Source organism: Humulus lupulus, chromosome 7 (genome assembly GCF_963169125.1).
Source record: "Humulus lupulus chromosome 7, drHumLupu1.1, whole genome shotgun sequence".
NCBI lineage: Eukaryota > Viridiplantae > Streptophyta > Magnoliopsida > Rosales > Cannabaceae > Humulus > Humulus lupulus.
The window spans coordinates 126876632-126894047 of record NC_084799.1 but is presented as its reverse complement, the minus strand read 5'-3'; the positions used below and the strand labels follow the sequence as shown (position 1 = coordinate 126894047).

Genomic DNA, 17416 nt, shown 5'->3' with positions numbered 1-17416 from the left:
GCAATCTTGTAATTATGCATTAATTGTAATTTCTATTATTACCTAGATACACAAGTCTTAATTGTAATTAAGGCCAATTGGCCCATGTAACCTTCCTGGAGCCTATAAATAGGAACCAAAAGGCTTAAGGGAGAGGACTTTTGGACCGGGAGAATTCAGAGAGAAGATTCTAGTGTTATTATTCACCGGAATTGTAACCATCCTAAAGCTTGTGAAACTCGTGAACCCTCAGTTCATTGATCATAGTGTAGGGATCCTACTTCAATAAGAACACTAAGTGGACGTAGGTCATTACCATCCAATTGGGGCCGAACCACTATAAATTGTCTGTGTCGTTTACTTTTCCATTGGAATTTCTTCTTGTTTTCATCTCATTTTATATCGTTTATCTGTCTCCGTGTCATTGACCAAATCGAGGGTCAACATAAATATATTCATCAAGGTTTGTATATAATAGGAATAAAAAGACTAGTAAGAAATTAGGAGCAAAATTTTTATTAATATTATATGATGAAAGTATAGAAGATGATAGAAAAAATATTATCTCTATGATGGAAGTAGACATGAATAATAATTATGGATTATTCTTTGTAACTTGAGATGTGGAGATTTTTTCTAAAGGTGTTTTCACCTATGCTGAAGTGGTGGAAATGGCTCTTACGGCTGAAAGAAGCAAAGAGAGAATCAGGAAAGATAATGCTGCTAGAAAGGATGCCAAGAAGAGTGGGGCAGCCACCTCTAATGACAATAGGAAAAGGGGACAGGAGCAGCCAAGACAAGCTGGAAATGATAAACGGCCCAAGCCTAACAATGATAACCGTCCTGGTGGAAATGGTGGTAGAAACGTTCCACCTTGCCCTAAGTGCACAAAACGCCATTCTAGTGAGTGCAGAGCTGGAGTTTGCTACAAATGTCGGAAGGAAGGTCACATGAAGCGCAACTGTCCGACATGGGAACAATCATGCAATAAGAAAGAAAAGAAGAAGAATGACAAGTACATCTTAGCCAGAGTCTTCACCATCACCCAAGTTGAAGCTGAGGCAAGCCCTTCTGTCATAACAGGTCAAATCCCTGTGGCCAATACCACATGTAAAGTTTTATTTGATTCTGGTGCAGCACACTCTTTTATTTCTAGTAGAACTGTAAGTGTTGTAAATGCACCTAGTGAATTATTTAATGTGGGGTTTGGGACTATGTTACCTTTCGGGGAATTGTAATATCTAAAAATTGGGTTAAATCTATACCTTTATGGATAGATGGGAGGGAATTGTATGCAAAACTGATTGTATTAGATTTGTCTGATTTTGATGTAATTATGGGGATGATTTTCTTTCCAAATACGGAGCATCTATCTAGTGCAAACGTAAGAAAGTGGTCTTTGCACCGGAAGGCGGAGAACCGTTTGAGTTCGAAGACATAAGCAAAGCGATGAAAGCTAGAGAAATGTTTCAACACGGATGTTTGGGGTATCTCGTGAATATGGTCAATGAAACCAAAGAGAAAGAAATGAGACCTGAAGAGACAAGAGTTGTAGCTGAGTTCCTCGATGTCTTTCCAAAAGAACTGCCAGGTTTACCTCCACACAGGGAGATCGAATTTGTAATCGATCTGATGCCCGACATAACGCCAGTATCTCGAGCACCATATAGAATGGCACCAGCAGAATTGAAAGAGCTCAAAACTCATTTGGAGGAATTACTTAAGCTGGGGTTCATCAGACTGAGCTATTCTCCTTGGGGCGCACTAGATCTTTTTGTCAAGAAGAAAGACAGGTCTATGAGGATGTTTATTGATTATCAGGAGCTGAATAAGGTCACAATAAAGAACAGATATCCTTTGTCGAGAATCGATGATCTGTTCGACCAGCTTTAGGGGACTAAGGTGTTTACGAAAATTGATCTTCAGTCGGGATACCATCAGTTAACTATCAAGAATGATGATATATTGAAGACAGTCTTTAAAACTAGGTACGAGCATTACGAATTTCTAGTGATGTCGTTTGGACTCACAAATGCCCCAACAACTTTTATGGACCTCATGAATAGGGTTTTCAAGGAGTACTTGGATCAGTTTGTCATTATGTTCATAGATAATATATTGGTCTACTCCAAGACAGAAGAAGAACATGAGTAGCATTTACGTTTGACCTTGCAACGATTGAGAGAGCATCAACTGTATGCCAAATATAAGAAGTGTGAGTTCTGGTTACTGAGGTTGGTTTTTTGGGTCATATTGTCATCGATTGAGGAGTGAAAGTAGATCCTGCAAAGATTGCTACAGTGAAAGAATGGCCAAGACCAAAGAATGCCTCGGAAGTCAAAAGTTTTCTGGGTTTTGCAGGCTATTACAGGAGGTTTGTTGAAGGGTTTTCGAAGATATCCGCACCGATGACAGAATTGACAAGAAAGAATCTGAAGTTCACTTGGTTAGATAAATGTGAGCTGAGCTTCCAGGAATTGAAGAGTCGGTTTATATCAGCACCTGTACTCAGCTTGCCCTCTGAGAAAAGGCAGTTTGTGGTTTACCGTGATGCATCAAAACAGGGGTTGGGATGTGTATGGATGCAGTCTGGTAAGGTGATAGCCTATGCCTCTAGGCAACTGAAAGATTATGAACAGAGGTATCTGACACATGACCTGGAATCAGCAGCGGTTGTCTTTGCACTGAAGATTTGACGTCACTATCTCTATGGGGTGAAATGTAAGATTTACACCAATCACAAGAGCCTCAAATACTTCTTCACCCAGAAGGAGTTAAATATGAGGCAGAGGAGGTGGTTGGAGTTAGTCAAGGATTATGACTGCGACATACTATACCACCCCGATAAACCCAATGTTGTGGCAGATGCACTTAGCTGCAGTGGTTCGGGAATGGTTTCTTCTTTACAAGTAGTATTAAGGAAGATATTGGAAGACATGGAACGAGCTGGTATAGAACTGATCACAGGACAACTTGAAAAGGTTACACTTCAGTCCACTTTGTTAGCTAGGATCAGGGAAGGGCATAATGTAGACAAGAAGTTGAGTGACCTAAAGTAAGAGATGCAGGATGGGAAGGCCAAGGGTTTCACTATGTTAGATACCAGACTAATCAGATTCAAGGGGCATATTTGTGTGCTAGACAATGATGAGCTGAGGAAAGAGATTTTGGCGGAAGCTCATACTACCCCATATTCAGTTCACCCCCGAGACCACTAAGATGTACCATGACCTTAAGGTATTGTATTGGTGGGCGGGAATGAAAAAGGATGTAGTGGAATATGTGGCAAAATGCTTAACCTATCAGCAGGTTAAGGAAGAACATCAAAGACCAGCGGGGCTAATGCAACCGTTGAATATTCCTGAGTGGAAGTAGGATGAGATATCTATTGATTTTGTGACGGGGTTACCTAGGACCACAAAACAGCACAATGCAATTTGGGTAATTGTGGATAGGTATACCAAGTCGGTTCACTTCCTACCAATGCGCATGACTTATTCTATGGATTAGTTCGTCGAGTTGTACATGAATGAGATAATACGGCTACATGGGACACCGTACTCTATTGTGTGTGATCGGGATGCTCGATTTACATCATCATTATGGGAGAGTTTGCAGAGAGCAATGGGAACTCGGTTGAAGTTCAGTACAGCTTATCACCCAGAAACGGATGGTCGGACCGAGAGAACAAATCAAATCTTAGAAGATATGCTCAGAGTGTGTGTCATTAACTTTCAGGGATCCTGGAGTAGATACTTGCCACTTATTGAGTTTTCGTACAACAACAGCTACCAATCTACCATCGGGGTAGCACCATATGAAATGTTGTATGGAAGAAAGTGTAGGTCCCCACTTCACTGGGATGAACTGGGAGAGAGAAAACTACTTGGACCAGATGCAGTGCAACACACAAATGAGGCTATTCCGAAAATCAGAGCTAGAATGGTGACAGCTCAAAGCAGACAGAAGTCTTATGCAGACCTAAAGCGCAAGCATGTTGAGTTTGAAGTTGGTGATCATGTATTTCTACGTGTGACTCTAAGGAAAGGAATCTTGGTGAAGAGGTTTGGCAAGAAGGGAAAGTAAGTCCCAGATATGTCGGACCTTTTGAGATTTTGGATAGAGTGGGCAATGTGGCTTACAGCGTAGCTTTACCACCATCATTGTTTGGGGTGCACAATGTATTTCATGTGTCACAACTTTGAAAATATGTATCCGACCCATCGCATGTGCTAAGCTACGAGACCTTGGGTTTGCTGGAGTATTTGTCATTCGATGAGCGTCTAGTGAAAATACTCGATCGAAAGGACAAAGTCCTAAGGAATAAGAACATTTCCATTGTAAAGGTATTGTGGAGGAACAATATTGTTGAGGAGGCAACTTGGGAATTAGAGTTTGATATGCTGCAGCAGTATCCTGAGTTGTTTGAATAAAATTTCGGGACAATATTTCTTTTCAGAGGGGGATAATTATAATATCTGTTTTCTTGGAAGGACAATTTTATAATTTTTCCACTGTGTGCATCTTTGTTTTTTTTTTTCATTTCCTTTGACGGACTATTGGATATGTATGATTTCCAATGGAAATGAAATTCATGGTTTCTCATGTTGGAGTTTTTGTGGAATAACAACATGAGAATAATGTCAAGTGAATAAATAACGGATTGGGTTAAGTTGTTATTTATTTAATTAAAAATTATTATTATTATTATTATCAGCATAATAGTAATAATAATATGCTTGAAATTATTTTATCATATTATGTGTAATTTTTCTTGGTTTGGCATAATATTAACTAATTGAATTTGCAAAAAGACCATAATACCCTCAAGTTTGGATTGGTTTAATGGGCATTTTAGAGACTTTATTTCTTCTGATTTAACATGATTAAATATTCATAAAATTGGTCAAATGTTTGAAATTTAACTGATGATATCAGTTGTGGAAACTTAGTTTATTATTATACATTTTAAAAATAAAATAATATAAACAATTCCTTGAAAAGAGGATCTTACCACTTCAAATGCTAACTTCTTTTCTAAATCTTTTTAAAACGTCTTTACCATGATAATCTGAAGGAAAGAAATCGTGAAAATAGAGAGGGAAGCAAAAGGTTGAAGAGAGAGAATATAGTTATCGTTTTTTTTTAAAGAGAGAAGAAATTTTTAAGTTCTTGCACTTGGGAAAATCTAGGCAGTATTGGACATTTTAGAATCATTCTAGGGGAGGAAATAAACCTTTTGAGTGTGGGAAAAACAATTATAAGGTCCCAAATTTTGATTCACCATTTTTATCCAAGAAAATGCATATTATTGGATAATTTCGGATTTAAGGGTGTTTAAGAGTGTATGGTATGCGTGGTTGGTGACAAACAAGCTTAGGGGACTCCAAGAATCGGTTTGAACATGAAGAAAGAGGCTGAAATGGTCCAGAACAAGAAAAACTAATTTTGAGATCCATTGTTAGCAGTACACCGGCGTTGGAGAAGAAGACTTCAACCAAGGAGGTTGTGGCGTGATTCTTTGGTGTCTTAGGGTCGATTTGGACTGCTAGAACATGTGTGAGAAGTTTCCAAGTGGTTTGGAATGTTGGGGTAGCCGGAAACGAAAGAAACAACGTCGCCGGTGCTGAAGAAGACGACAACTCCGACAATAGCTCCGGCGAACCCGATCTGGGTGTTTCCTGAGATGTTTTTTTTTTTGTTTTCCAATCTTAAAAATCAGTACATTAATTTTAGAGCATTTTCCAACTGGTTTGATATTTTCTGATTTTTCTTTGAATTATTATGATTTATTAAAGTTTAAATAAAGATTAATTATGAAAAATATTTTTATTGTTCAGAAAAGTATGATTTTATGTTTCAATGATATCTGTATGATTTATAAGTTCTTTGTATGTTTAGATTTAAGTTTTGGTCGTATTTGATAATTTTCTTCAATCATTTATTTTTAAATATGTGATTTAAGAAAATAAATGTGGAAAAATTATTTAAAGTATTCTAAAAGTTCTAGAAATTTTTGTATATGTTTAAAATGAGATTCTAAGGCTCTCGGTAATTTTATTTTGAATTTTTATCATTTATATAATTTCCATGATTTATTTAGCTTATTCTATATTTTAAATACGAAAAATATTAATGCTACTTTTTTGAACGCTAGGTAATTTTTGTGTGTTACTGTAGGGTGTAGAAACCTATTTGTATAGTTAGATTCTATTTTTAATTAGTTATGAATTTTTCTATAATTAATTATTTTTTCTATTAAATTAATTAAGAAAAATAGTTATTTTGCCCAGAAAATTATAAAATAATTTTTATAAGTTTATTTTGGATTTTTGAACAGTTCTATATGTTAGTTTGATTTTTGGGCTTGTTGTATATTTATTTTTTATTATTTGGGTTTTATTTGAGAAATTGTGGAAAAATAATTTATAAATGTTAAAAATTATTTTTCTAGTCTTATATGAGTATTTTCTTATTATTTAGGGATTTTGAAAGTTGGTTGTTAAATTTTGTTGTCATATAATATTCTTTAGAAATTATTGAGTCTTTTATGTAATTATGATATTAAAGGGTGTTTTGATAATATTCACATAAAAAGTATTTATATGAATTCATGCGATACGTTAGAAACATCATTGTTTGTGCATGTGACATGATGGTTTGAATCTTTGTGAAAAATGATTTTAATTTACGTGTCATGCACGTTAAAATTTAATGGTTAAATTATTTCGACTATTAGGGTTTTGAAATAAAACCCTAACGCCTTTTTTTTTCCTGAATTTTCGCTGTGTATTTGGATGTCTAGGAGCTAGCGGTCGTCGATGTGGCACTGCAAGTGGTTCGGGACACGTCAGCGAAAAACGCACTGCTTAAGGTAAGAAGAGTGGGCATCTGCGCACAGGGTGTACGTTATGCGTACAACCTTGTTTTGTTATTTGTTTAATTATGTAATTATATTTGTGACTTAAATTGTTGCATTAGGTTGACGAGCATGAGGATAGTGCTAGGGATTTTTGTTAGTAGACATGCTTAGATGATAGAGTAGGCATGCTACCAGATTCTAGCTGCTTGTGTGAGTATAGCACTTGCAGGAATTATCTGGGGTGTGTATAACTCAGGATAATAGGATGCCACCACGGAATTGCCGAGTGTGAGTACAGCGCAGGCTAGACTAGGTGCCACCGTGGGAATGCCGAGTGTGAGTACAACACAAGCAAGGCAGATTACATTTCATGTCCAATCAACATAACTTGTTAGTATTTATGTGTGTGAGTGTAACACACATTATGTTAGTGTGATATGGTGCTTTTATATCGCACAATGATTATTATGTTTATGATGTATATTTTTGTTTTCTAGTTTGGGGAGTTATGTCCTACATAGCTCTTCTTACTAGGCGTTAGCTCATGGTTACTCTGTGTGCAGGTAAAGGCAAAGTAAAGCAGTGAGTGGTGCGGGCTCGAGGCATGGATGGAACATGTTAGAGGCTGGGCTCCAGTTATTTTATGTTTTTAATTTTTCAGACTTGAAGGTTATTTTATTTATGTTGTTGTTATTAAACCTAGCATCCAACAATTTTATTTTTAAATAATGAGATCTCAATTTTCTTTTAGTGTCTTAAAGTATTTATTGTTTATTATTTTTAAACAGACTCTCTAAGTAACGTCTCGGGAAATCGGGGCGTTACACATGATTACCATTTAAAACAAGTTTTTAAAAATTTGAACAATATGGTTTCATTTTTAGCAAAAAGAAAGTTGAATTAGGAAAAGAATATGTAAAATTTCTAGGATCCGAAATAGGATAACAGAAAATAATATCACAGGATCATATTAGTAAAAAGATACTAGATTTCCACGAAAAGTTTGAAGTTTTAAAAAGTATTCAACAATTTCTTGGATTATTAAATTATGCTGTCCATATATTAAGAATTTATCAAAATTACTTGGGCCATTATATAATAAGACCAAACTTAATGGTCAAAGATACTTCAATAATGATGATATTAAACTAGTAAAGAAAATCAAAGAAGTAGTAAAAAAATTACAAAAATTATCCATTCCATTAATAACTGACTATTTAATAATAGAAACAGATGAATGTGATAAAGGACGGGGAGCAGTATTAAAGAAAAAGCCTAGTAAATATTCTAATAAAGATACTGAAGAAATATCAAGATATGCTTCAGGACAGTATAAAGAAAAAAGTATTACTCGAGAAAGGTGAGGCAATATCCTTCGGAGAATTAGTATTACATTGTTATGGTAATAGTGAAACCAAGTATATCTCTCACAAGGCTATTAGTAAAGAACAACAATGCTTATTAGATAATATTCATCACACCTATCTATTTAATAATCCTAGATATTTCCAGGCAATATTAAAATTCCTAACAGAATACTTCCAATGTAAGAATTTTTTTTTTATTATTTAGTATTTCACAGGAAAAAACTAGGATTATATTAGTCATGACAATCAGTAGCTGAAATAGTAGATAAATTTAATAATGCCCTTTGGAAAGGCCAAGTAAATTATGGAGAAGCTACTAAAGCTGCTATTATGAATTGGGGTCTCAATTATTATGATGAGACAAAAGATAAGGGGAAAGAAAAAGTAACCGAATTAAATTGCCCCAATTGTATTTATTATAGTAAAAGAATAATAGAAAAATACTTAGTAAACAAAAAATTAAAAGAAGAAAATGAAGCCTGCTAGGACCAAATTACCAGTCTTAAGCTTCAAGTGGATACCTTTCGACATCAGCTTCAGCAACAGAGCACTCCACCTACCACCAATCAAGTAACCATGTCCACTAAAGACATACAACTTCTTATCAATAAAGTTGTCAAAGAAAAAATGAAGGAGTGGAATTGTCAATATGATGGGACATATGGTGCAGAAGACTCCATCGATCGACTTGGACTTGAGGACCCTACTATGGGAAGCACTACGATTTAAAGATAAGATGCTCTTTTCACAAAGACCAAAGGTAGCCGCCCATGTGCTACGCATCTTATCCTTTCAGAAAAAGAAAAAAACAAAATACCATAAGTGCTGAACCTTATCCTAACTTTAATAAAATAATAGAGGATAACTTTTTATTTATGTATAATTATGCTAAGGAGTCTGGCTTGTAGACTCACTTCTTTCTTTTTTAAATCTTATTCTCTAAACTCAGAGAAACCTCTAAGTCTTGAAAACCATCGAACTTAGCATTCTCTTTTCTTGTATAATATTTTATAAGTTTATTAATAAAATGGGTTGCTAAAACACCTTGTGATAGTAGAAGGGGGTAGTGAATATATTGACTGCCTTTTTCGCTATCAACGTTTTTGAAAGAGGTCAAAGAAATAACTATATGAACAGAGGATTTTACGTGGTTCAGATTGTAAAAGAACCATAGTCCATGAGTCTTTTGTATTATGGGGTTTGCAAGCTTATGGTTCCAGCTCCTTACAATATCTTCTCAGGCAGCGTTTATATTTCATTGAGTCTTTGTATTTGTTAAACAGAAGTCGAACCCCTTACAATAAGACTCCCAGCCCTATTTATAGTGGCTGGAGTCATTAATGTTAATCATACACAACTAATCAACTTTCCTCTCATAATTGAAGGATTCATTCTCTTCAATACATTGGGTTGCAATGAACAGAAGCTATGGCCCAAGCGAGATTTGCAGGGCCCACGGCATAAAGGTAACCACTTTACGGGGAACATGCCCCTGGGACTGTCAGGGCGTGCTGTGCACATTTCTGTGTCAGGCGGCGCAGTGGGCATGTGAATTGTCAAATCGTACCTTAGCAACCCTGTCAACGGATCGCCTACAAAAGTAGTCTAACAATCTTCTGACTCTGAAGACTCGTAGTCATTGACACATTGTTCCACCTCTTCGGTCCAAGACCCAGAGCCTCGTGCTCGGGAAGATCGTGACACAACACCTGTGGCCTTAACTCCATGAGGGGAGGAACTCTATCTCTGAGAGTGAAAACTCAGAAATTTCCTTATTAAGGCGAGGCGCCTACTCTTCTTTGGACGCTTCCTACCATGAGAACATTCTTTCACCAATTACAGGCCCCAGGGAGTAACAAGCCCTGAATATGCCCGCATGCCACGTAATTAGTCATCAGGGACTGCCACGTGTTGTTCATGGGAAAATACGGACAACATTTGACCCCCAAGTCTCTACTTGTCCTCAGACAATGGAGACTTCGAAAATAGGGGAGTACTAAAAGGTCCTCAGACCATAAGCGTTTGATCCCCAGCTGATGTCACTCTTGAAAGTAGAAACACGTGTCCACACCCCTTTTCTGGGCCCATCAGTTCGTGCATCTAATAAGGGGTAGTCTCGATATTCCAAACTTCTATTTAGAAACCCAAGGTGTCCCGTCCCAAGGAAAATAATGATTGCGATCCACGCCTTTCGGACCCTGACCGTCAGATTACTTAAGCAACTCGCCCATTCAACGGCCATGGAAGCGTTGCCTCTTGTATGTTTCATTGGGTATAAAGGGCCCAGAAAAAACCTTCAATTACTTACCACAGCTATTCAAAAAACACAAAACCTCTCCACTGCCTTCTCTCGTCTTCAGCCCCTCACTGGCGTTCTGGAAAACTGGCGTGAGTCCTCCTACTTTTGGTCAGACGGCAAGCAGTACTTCAAGGTGAGAACTCACCTCAACACTTATCTTCATTTTATCTCGGGTAAGTATCTCTAATCCATCTTATTTGGTCTTGTTTAGTGTTTTTTCAATATACGTTTTAGGGATAGCAATAGTGTAGGATTCTAGTGTTCTTTGTCTCTACAAGTGGCTTTAGGCATGCCTGAATGTTAGGCTCTCTTCGAGGTGACCTTCACGATTTTTCTATCGATTTTGCATTTTTGGGTCTATGGCCGGAATCTAGGAATTTCTAGATTCCGGCAAGCTTACCTCCTTCGGCCCATCACAAGGCGCCGAGGATGTCCCATACCTTCCAAAATCTCATTTTCCTTTCGAGCAGTATTCTTAGGGTTCTTTGTATTTTGGCCATTTTTCCTTTAGTCAATATGCTAGATGCTTGGATTTTGTCTCAGATGTCTTAGGAAATCTTCCAGCTGCATGGGCACAGATTCTACTTATTTGACCAAGAACTTTCCGAAATGGCAAACACACGAGATGCCTCCGAGGGTAACACAGGGATGCGGGTCCGAGCGCTGGGCAGGGAACAAACCGTTCGCCCCACCCTTCAAGTTGCGGTGAGGCCCCCAGGTGCGAGGATTCGGGATTCACCGTAGAGGAAGTCAACGTTGCCCCCACTCCACACCAGTCTCAAAAATATGAGGGTGAGGCATTCAAGGCGGAGGACTATCGCACGCTGCTTCGACATCCTGAGGCCCTGTAGGCCATCATGTGGTATTACTCAATCCGAGACAGGTGCCTCATCCGTCTTTGCCGAGAGTCCGAGCGGGCACACCGCATCATCTATGGCATGGGTGCCTGGATCTAGGCACATCTAATGGCAGGGGCTACCCTACCCCTCAAGCCATACTTCGTTAACATTTTGAAGTACATGGGGATAGCCCCATTCTAGCTTTCCCCCAATGGCTACAGAGAGCTTGCGGGAAAGTACAGTCTGTTCTGGAGGTAGAAATGGCAAGAGCCTTCACCAGCAGAGATATTGTATTTCTATAGTTTCAAGACTACTCCTCGAAAGAAAGGGTCCAATCAGGATGGCTATTACTCTTTGGTGAAGTACCTCGCATCCTCACTCAGCTACAAGGCCCCTCATAACAACGAGAATCATTCTCGGGACTACAAGGATGCCTTCTTCTTCACATATGGCTTCCCGACCCATAGTAACCTGACTTTGATTCTTGACTTTGCCCGAGTAGGTAAGCATAGAAAATTAGCGATTTATTTTTTGAATAGGTCCTTTCCACTGGACCCCCTATGTCCAGCTCTTCAAGGACCACCTTCAAGCGATGAAGGCTCTTCCTGACTGAGAACTAGACCTTAGCGTCTTGGTAACAGAATCAAACCTCATCAGGTTGAGGCTTCTCATCATAGAGCAGCAGATAAGTAACCTGGAATTGACCAAATACTGCCAGTCCAAGAAGTCTCGGGAGCTAGCGTTTCGTCATATCAACTATATAGAGGGGCTGGCCAAGAAGGCGTTCCAGAAATGATTGGTGGAGGAGAGGTTGGTGAATGCTCGGGCCATTGAAGAGGTGCGAGAGGCCCAAGAAGACCAGGAACTCGAGGCGGAACTCCAAGTGAGGATGGAAGCTTCCCATCTAGACTCAGGTAACTTGCCTCTTGTTCTGTCGTCTGCTGTTCGAGTGAGTGATAGGATAAGTCTCGACCATGTCTGGGCCTCTCCAGCCCTTATCCATTGTGGTCAAATATCACATCGACGTTGGACTAGAGAAGAATTCCAGGATTACCTAGATCTTATAGATGTGTATCTCCATCACCCTAGGAGGCAACCTACCTCCCATGCGTTCGTACCCTTAGATCGAGTGACATCCTTGACCACGAGCTGGTTTTTCTAATATGGCACCAATATTAGCTGTGATGCAAGGAATAGGATATCATATCCTCACTACTTGCACTGAGGCTCTGTTCACGATGAGCCTTCAAGTGGCTTAATTTGCTGTATTGTACTTATGTAGTATGTATGCTGATTGTTTGCCTTATCTTTGTAGCTCATATAGGATTGGCGGATATTTCTCGGTCTACTCTAAGGTTGGGAGCGCCCTCAGCTCTTCGGCGGGAGAGGGGTCACGCTCTCGAGAACAACCTGATTCTTCTCCGCCAGCCAAGAGGAAGAGAGTCACCACTCCTCCTAGGGAGCCTTTTACGGTCACCGTGCCCCCCGTGGTGGAGATCCCCTCCTTGCCCAGATCGGAAGAGGCAGTACAAGAAATATGATCAAAGGTTCTAGAGCCCGAGCCAGAATCGGTCCTCGAGTTGGAGGAGGCGGTGCCACCCCGGGTTCGTCTCCTGGTATACCCTGAGAAGTACGAGGGGGACTTGTTGGAGCAATACAATAGGATGCTCCAACACTTTGAATCAAGGTTGGAAGAAGGCAAAAAATCCTTGCATGAGACGGCCGAGGCCCTCCGACAACTCAAACCGCCCTGAGAGAGGCCCATGGTCCCTCCGATTGGACGAGCTGAGCTGGAGACCTTATTCTCCACCAAGTAGGGGGACATAGTCACTCCCCTAGCTGCCAAACTCCTCCAGGGGATCAGCTCCACTATGTGCAAGTTGACCGCCCGAAACTTCTCCCAACTTGGAGATAGTAATGAAGCCTCTCTCATGGCATCATGCTGGTATGCCTCTGCCTGGGTAAGTTACATCACCCCTGTCCTTAGATTTGATTGAACAAAATGTTATCAAACTAACGCACTTGCTTTGTTGCAGTCCGCCTTAGCATGCCAACGACTGGGAGATACTATGGTGGAGAAATTGTATGAACTCTGGAGATCCCATGACAAGGTCGCTTCCCTCAAGGAGAAGATGAAAAGTTCTTGGGAGGAGCTTGCTCGAGGCAACACCGCCCTCGAGGCCGAGCAAAATTACTCTTGGGAGCTCAAGGAGGCTCTCCAAAAAGCCTCTGAGGATTTGCAATGGGCCAAAAGGGAGAAGCAGGCGACCGTGGATGTCATGCATCGAGCTCAGGAGGAAGCCAAGAAGGCCACTGTTGAAATCGCTCGAGTTGCCTTGGAGAATTCCCAGCTCCAGGAGCAATCCAGGGAGGCTATTGGTTGGGCTGAGTTAGCCGAGAGAAAGACCCTCCAAGCCATGGAAATGCATAGGTTGGCTATGTGTTAGGTGGAGAAGCTTACACGAGAGACTGGGTCTATCATCGAGGATGCATTCTATGTGGCCTGGTACCACAACCAGGATATGAGCTTGGACTTCACCGGGGAACCCGAGAAGTACAAACTCCTTTTCAACGAGCGGCTCCAAGTTACCCGAGCGACCGAAGCAGCCCAAGTGGCCTCAACAGCCGAAGCGAACCCACCTACCAAGATCACTCAACCTACCAAGGAGACCTCAGCTCTCAAGACGGTCCCGGCAGGGGGTGCCCCCAGTGGTGATCCGATCATCGAAGTGGTGGTGGAGGTTCCCGAAGCCCATTTGTAGTTTTTCGTCTTTAGGCCTATGTGCCATAGATTTTGGAGTATAGACAAACATTTCTCGAGCTCTCGAGCATAGTTGTAATTATTTTCCCAACTAAGACTTACATGGCTCACCTTGCCTTTTGTTTGGTTTGGTGCTAGTAATTCATCGTAACCTAGAATGTCACAAGAACAAACACTCAAACCGTTATGGTCCTTTGGTTCTATAAATTCAATCGTAACAATAATGTCACGAGAACAAGAACTCAAAATATTTTAGCCATGGTTCTATGAATTCAACGTAACACGAATATCATGAGAATAAGAACTTAAAATATTTTAGACATGGTTCTATGAATTCAACATAACACAAATGTCACGAGACCAAGAGCTCAATATTTTTGACATGGTTCTATGAATTTAACATAACCTGAATGTCACGAGAACAAGAACTCAATATTTTTGACATGGTTCTATGAATTCAACGTAACCCGAATGTCACGAGAACAAGAACTCAAAATATTTTTTAGACATGGTTTTATGAATTCAACGTAACACGAATGTCACGAGAACAAGAACTCAAAAATATTTTTTAGACATGGTTCTATGAATTCAACGTAACACGAATGTCACGAGTACAAGAACTCAAAATATTTTTTAGACATGGTTCTATGAATTCAACGTAACATGAATGTCACGAGAACAAGAACTCAAAATATTTTTTAGACATGGTTCTATGAATTCAACGTAACACGAATATCACGAGAACAAGAACTCAAAATATTTTTTAGACATGGTTCTATGAATTCAACATAACACAAATGTCACGAGAATAAGAACTCACATCTTTCAAGCATGGTCCCACATTTACTTTGGTATGCCCGCACCTTGACACGGGACTTTCCGCAGGACGGCCCCATACCTCGAAGGTTTGGGATTTCAGGGATCTGGGAGTGAAAACAACCAGCCTCGAGTGTGCACCTCTCGAGGGGCCAAGAGTTTTGAATTTGCCCCTGAATGAACACCTACCTCCTAAGCTCTATTCTAGGGAGGTGAAGCTCAAGCATAGGCTGCATATGCATTGCACAGATTAGGAATTGATTATTACTCTCCGGACGCGTGCTGTCCTCGAGAGGTAACCTAAATTCCTAACTGTTATCTTGGCTTTTCCATATATGGGATACAACGATTTTAAGGGTGATTCACTCATCAACTAGCCAAGCTCCCCACATCGTAGATCCCTCAAGGCCGAGTATGGGTACTCGGTCTCCCGTTCGCATTTCGAGACCAATAGACATGGTCAGAACTCCTCAAGCACCGTGTCCCTGGGAACTGACCAGTATGTTCTCACGTTAGGTTAGGTTAGTTTCCTGAGACATTCTACTCTCGAGACGGTGACACTAGGCTTACTCCCCTTGGGCCATGCAAGTTTAGTTCCTAGGTCATCCCTCTTGTAGTGTGGTGCTACCATAAACCCCATGCCCCCCAAGTTATTGGAGACGCGGGTGCTCTCATCATAGCATTAATAAAAATGTAATGGAAAATTAAAAAAATTGTCAAAACAAACAAATTTCTTACTGTGTTTTAATATGTATACGGTTTTCATTATATGTGCCCGACAGCTACAGGGATTTTATAGAAAAAAAAATGATTGCTGCCGATGCTACTGGTAATACCGGCGAAGATGCTCGGTATTCCAGGCGTACGAAATAAGCTCCCCACTAAGTCAGGCCAATTTATATGTTCTTAGGCATATAATGCTCTTGACTTGGTATGGGCCTTCCTAGTTGGGTCCGAGCACTCCTGCACCTGGATCCCAGGTGGTTAAGAAGACTCTTTGCAACACCAAGTCTCCGACCCCGAATTCCCTGTCCTTCACTTTGGAGTTGAAATACCTAGCAACCTTCTGCTGGTAGGATGCTACTCGTAGCTAGGAAGCTTCGCATAGCTCCTCCACGAGGTCTAGGGACTCCTGAAGTAGGGCGCGATTCGTGGTCAGATCATACGTATCCCGTGGGTGAGTGGGGATCGTTGTTTCAACTGGGAGCATAGCTTCATATCCATATTCCAGTGAGAAGGGAGAATAGCCGGTGGAGATCCAGGAAGTGGTATGATAACTCCATAATGCCCTGGGTAACTCCTCGAGCCAAGCTCCTTTCGCCTTCTCCAACCTCTTCTTCAGAGTGGACTTGAGTGTCTTGTTCACTGCTTCCACTTGGCCATTGGCCCACAGATGGGCTATGGAGGAGAAGCTCTTAATAACGCCATACCATTGACAAAAATCTGTGAATACTTCACTGTCGAACTGCAATCCGTTGTCGGACACTATTTTCCTCGGAAGCCCATACCGGCAAATGATATTTTTTATGACAAAGTCCAAAGCCTTTTTGGAGGTAATAGTGGCAAGTGGCTTAGCCTCGACCTACTTTGTGAAGTAGTCAAAAAACACTATGGCATACTCCACCCCTCATTTCTCTGTGGGAAGAGATCCGATAAGTTCGATGCCCCAAATAGTGAAAGTCCATGTGCTAGTCATTTGAGTAAGCTCATTCGGAGGCGCTCGGGGGATGTTGGAAAAATGCTGACATTTGTCACGTTTCTTGACGTAATCCATCGCGTCTCCATTCATGGTGGGCCAAAAATATCCCTGCCTTAATATCTTCTTGGAAAGGCTTTGTCCCCCGGTGTAATCACCGTAGAAACCTTTGTGCACTTCTCGCAGTATTGAACAGGTTTCTGATATAGACACGCACCGAAGCAGGGGTAAAGAGTAGCCTCGTCTGTAAAGCTTTTTATCCATAATTATGTACCTCGACACTTGGTACAACAACTTCCGAGCTGCCCTCTTGTCCTAGGGAAATTCCCCAGAGATGAGGTATTTAATTATCGACTCCATCCACCCATCTTGAGGTTGCACTGTCTCTACATCGTATGGAGCCAAGGGACAACACTGGTTAATTTAGCGTCTTTAGTGGTAGCCAACTTTTCCAAGGCGTCCGCGTTGGAATTTTGCTCTCTCAACACTTGCCGAATAGTGAATTTTCAGAAGTTGTGCACCATTTCTTGAGCCTTTGCCAAGTATGCTGCCATTTTTGTGCCTCGGGCCTGGTGTTCTCTGAGATTCTAGTCCACCACAAGTTGGGAACCGCTAAATATCTCGAGTCCCTCGGCCTTGAGTTCTAATGCCACACAAAGTCCAGCGATGAAAGCTTCGTACTCTGCTTCATTATTAGAGGTGTTAAATCCAAAGCGGAGAGCACTATGCACTCTATGCCCCTCGGGGGAGACTAAAATAAGCCTTGTCCCTACACCATTTTTGTTTAAGGATCCATC

At 40.6% G+C, this 17416-nt stretch overlaps 1 protein-coding gene across 1 annotated transcript; it reads left to right on the top strand.

Moving 5' to 3' along the window:
* Window positions 1-650: 650 nt before the first annotated feature.
* Window positions 651-1872, top strand: LOC133792169 (uncharacterized). The gene is made up of 2 exons (XM_062230086.1): window positions 651-1142; window positions 1357-1872. The coding sequence occupies exons 1-2, from the start codon at window positions 651-653 to the stop codon at window positions 1870-1872; spliced, it is 1008 nt and encodes a 335-aa protein (XP_062086070.1).
* The last annotated feature ends 15544 nt before the right edge of the window (window positions 1873-17416 follow it).

Excerpts from the sequence above, each read along its gene's own strand:
- LOC133792169 (XM_062230086.1), top strand. The coding sequence starts at position 651 with ATGGCTCTTACGGCTGAAAGAAGCAAAGAGAGAATCAGGAAAGATAAT. Across the intron at positions 1,143-1,356 it reads CTTTTATTTCTAGTAGAACT|TGCAAACGTAAGAAAGTGGT; the intron begins GTAAGTGTTGTA and ends GCATCTATCTAG.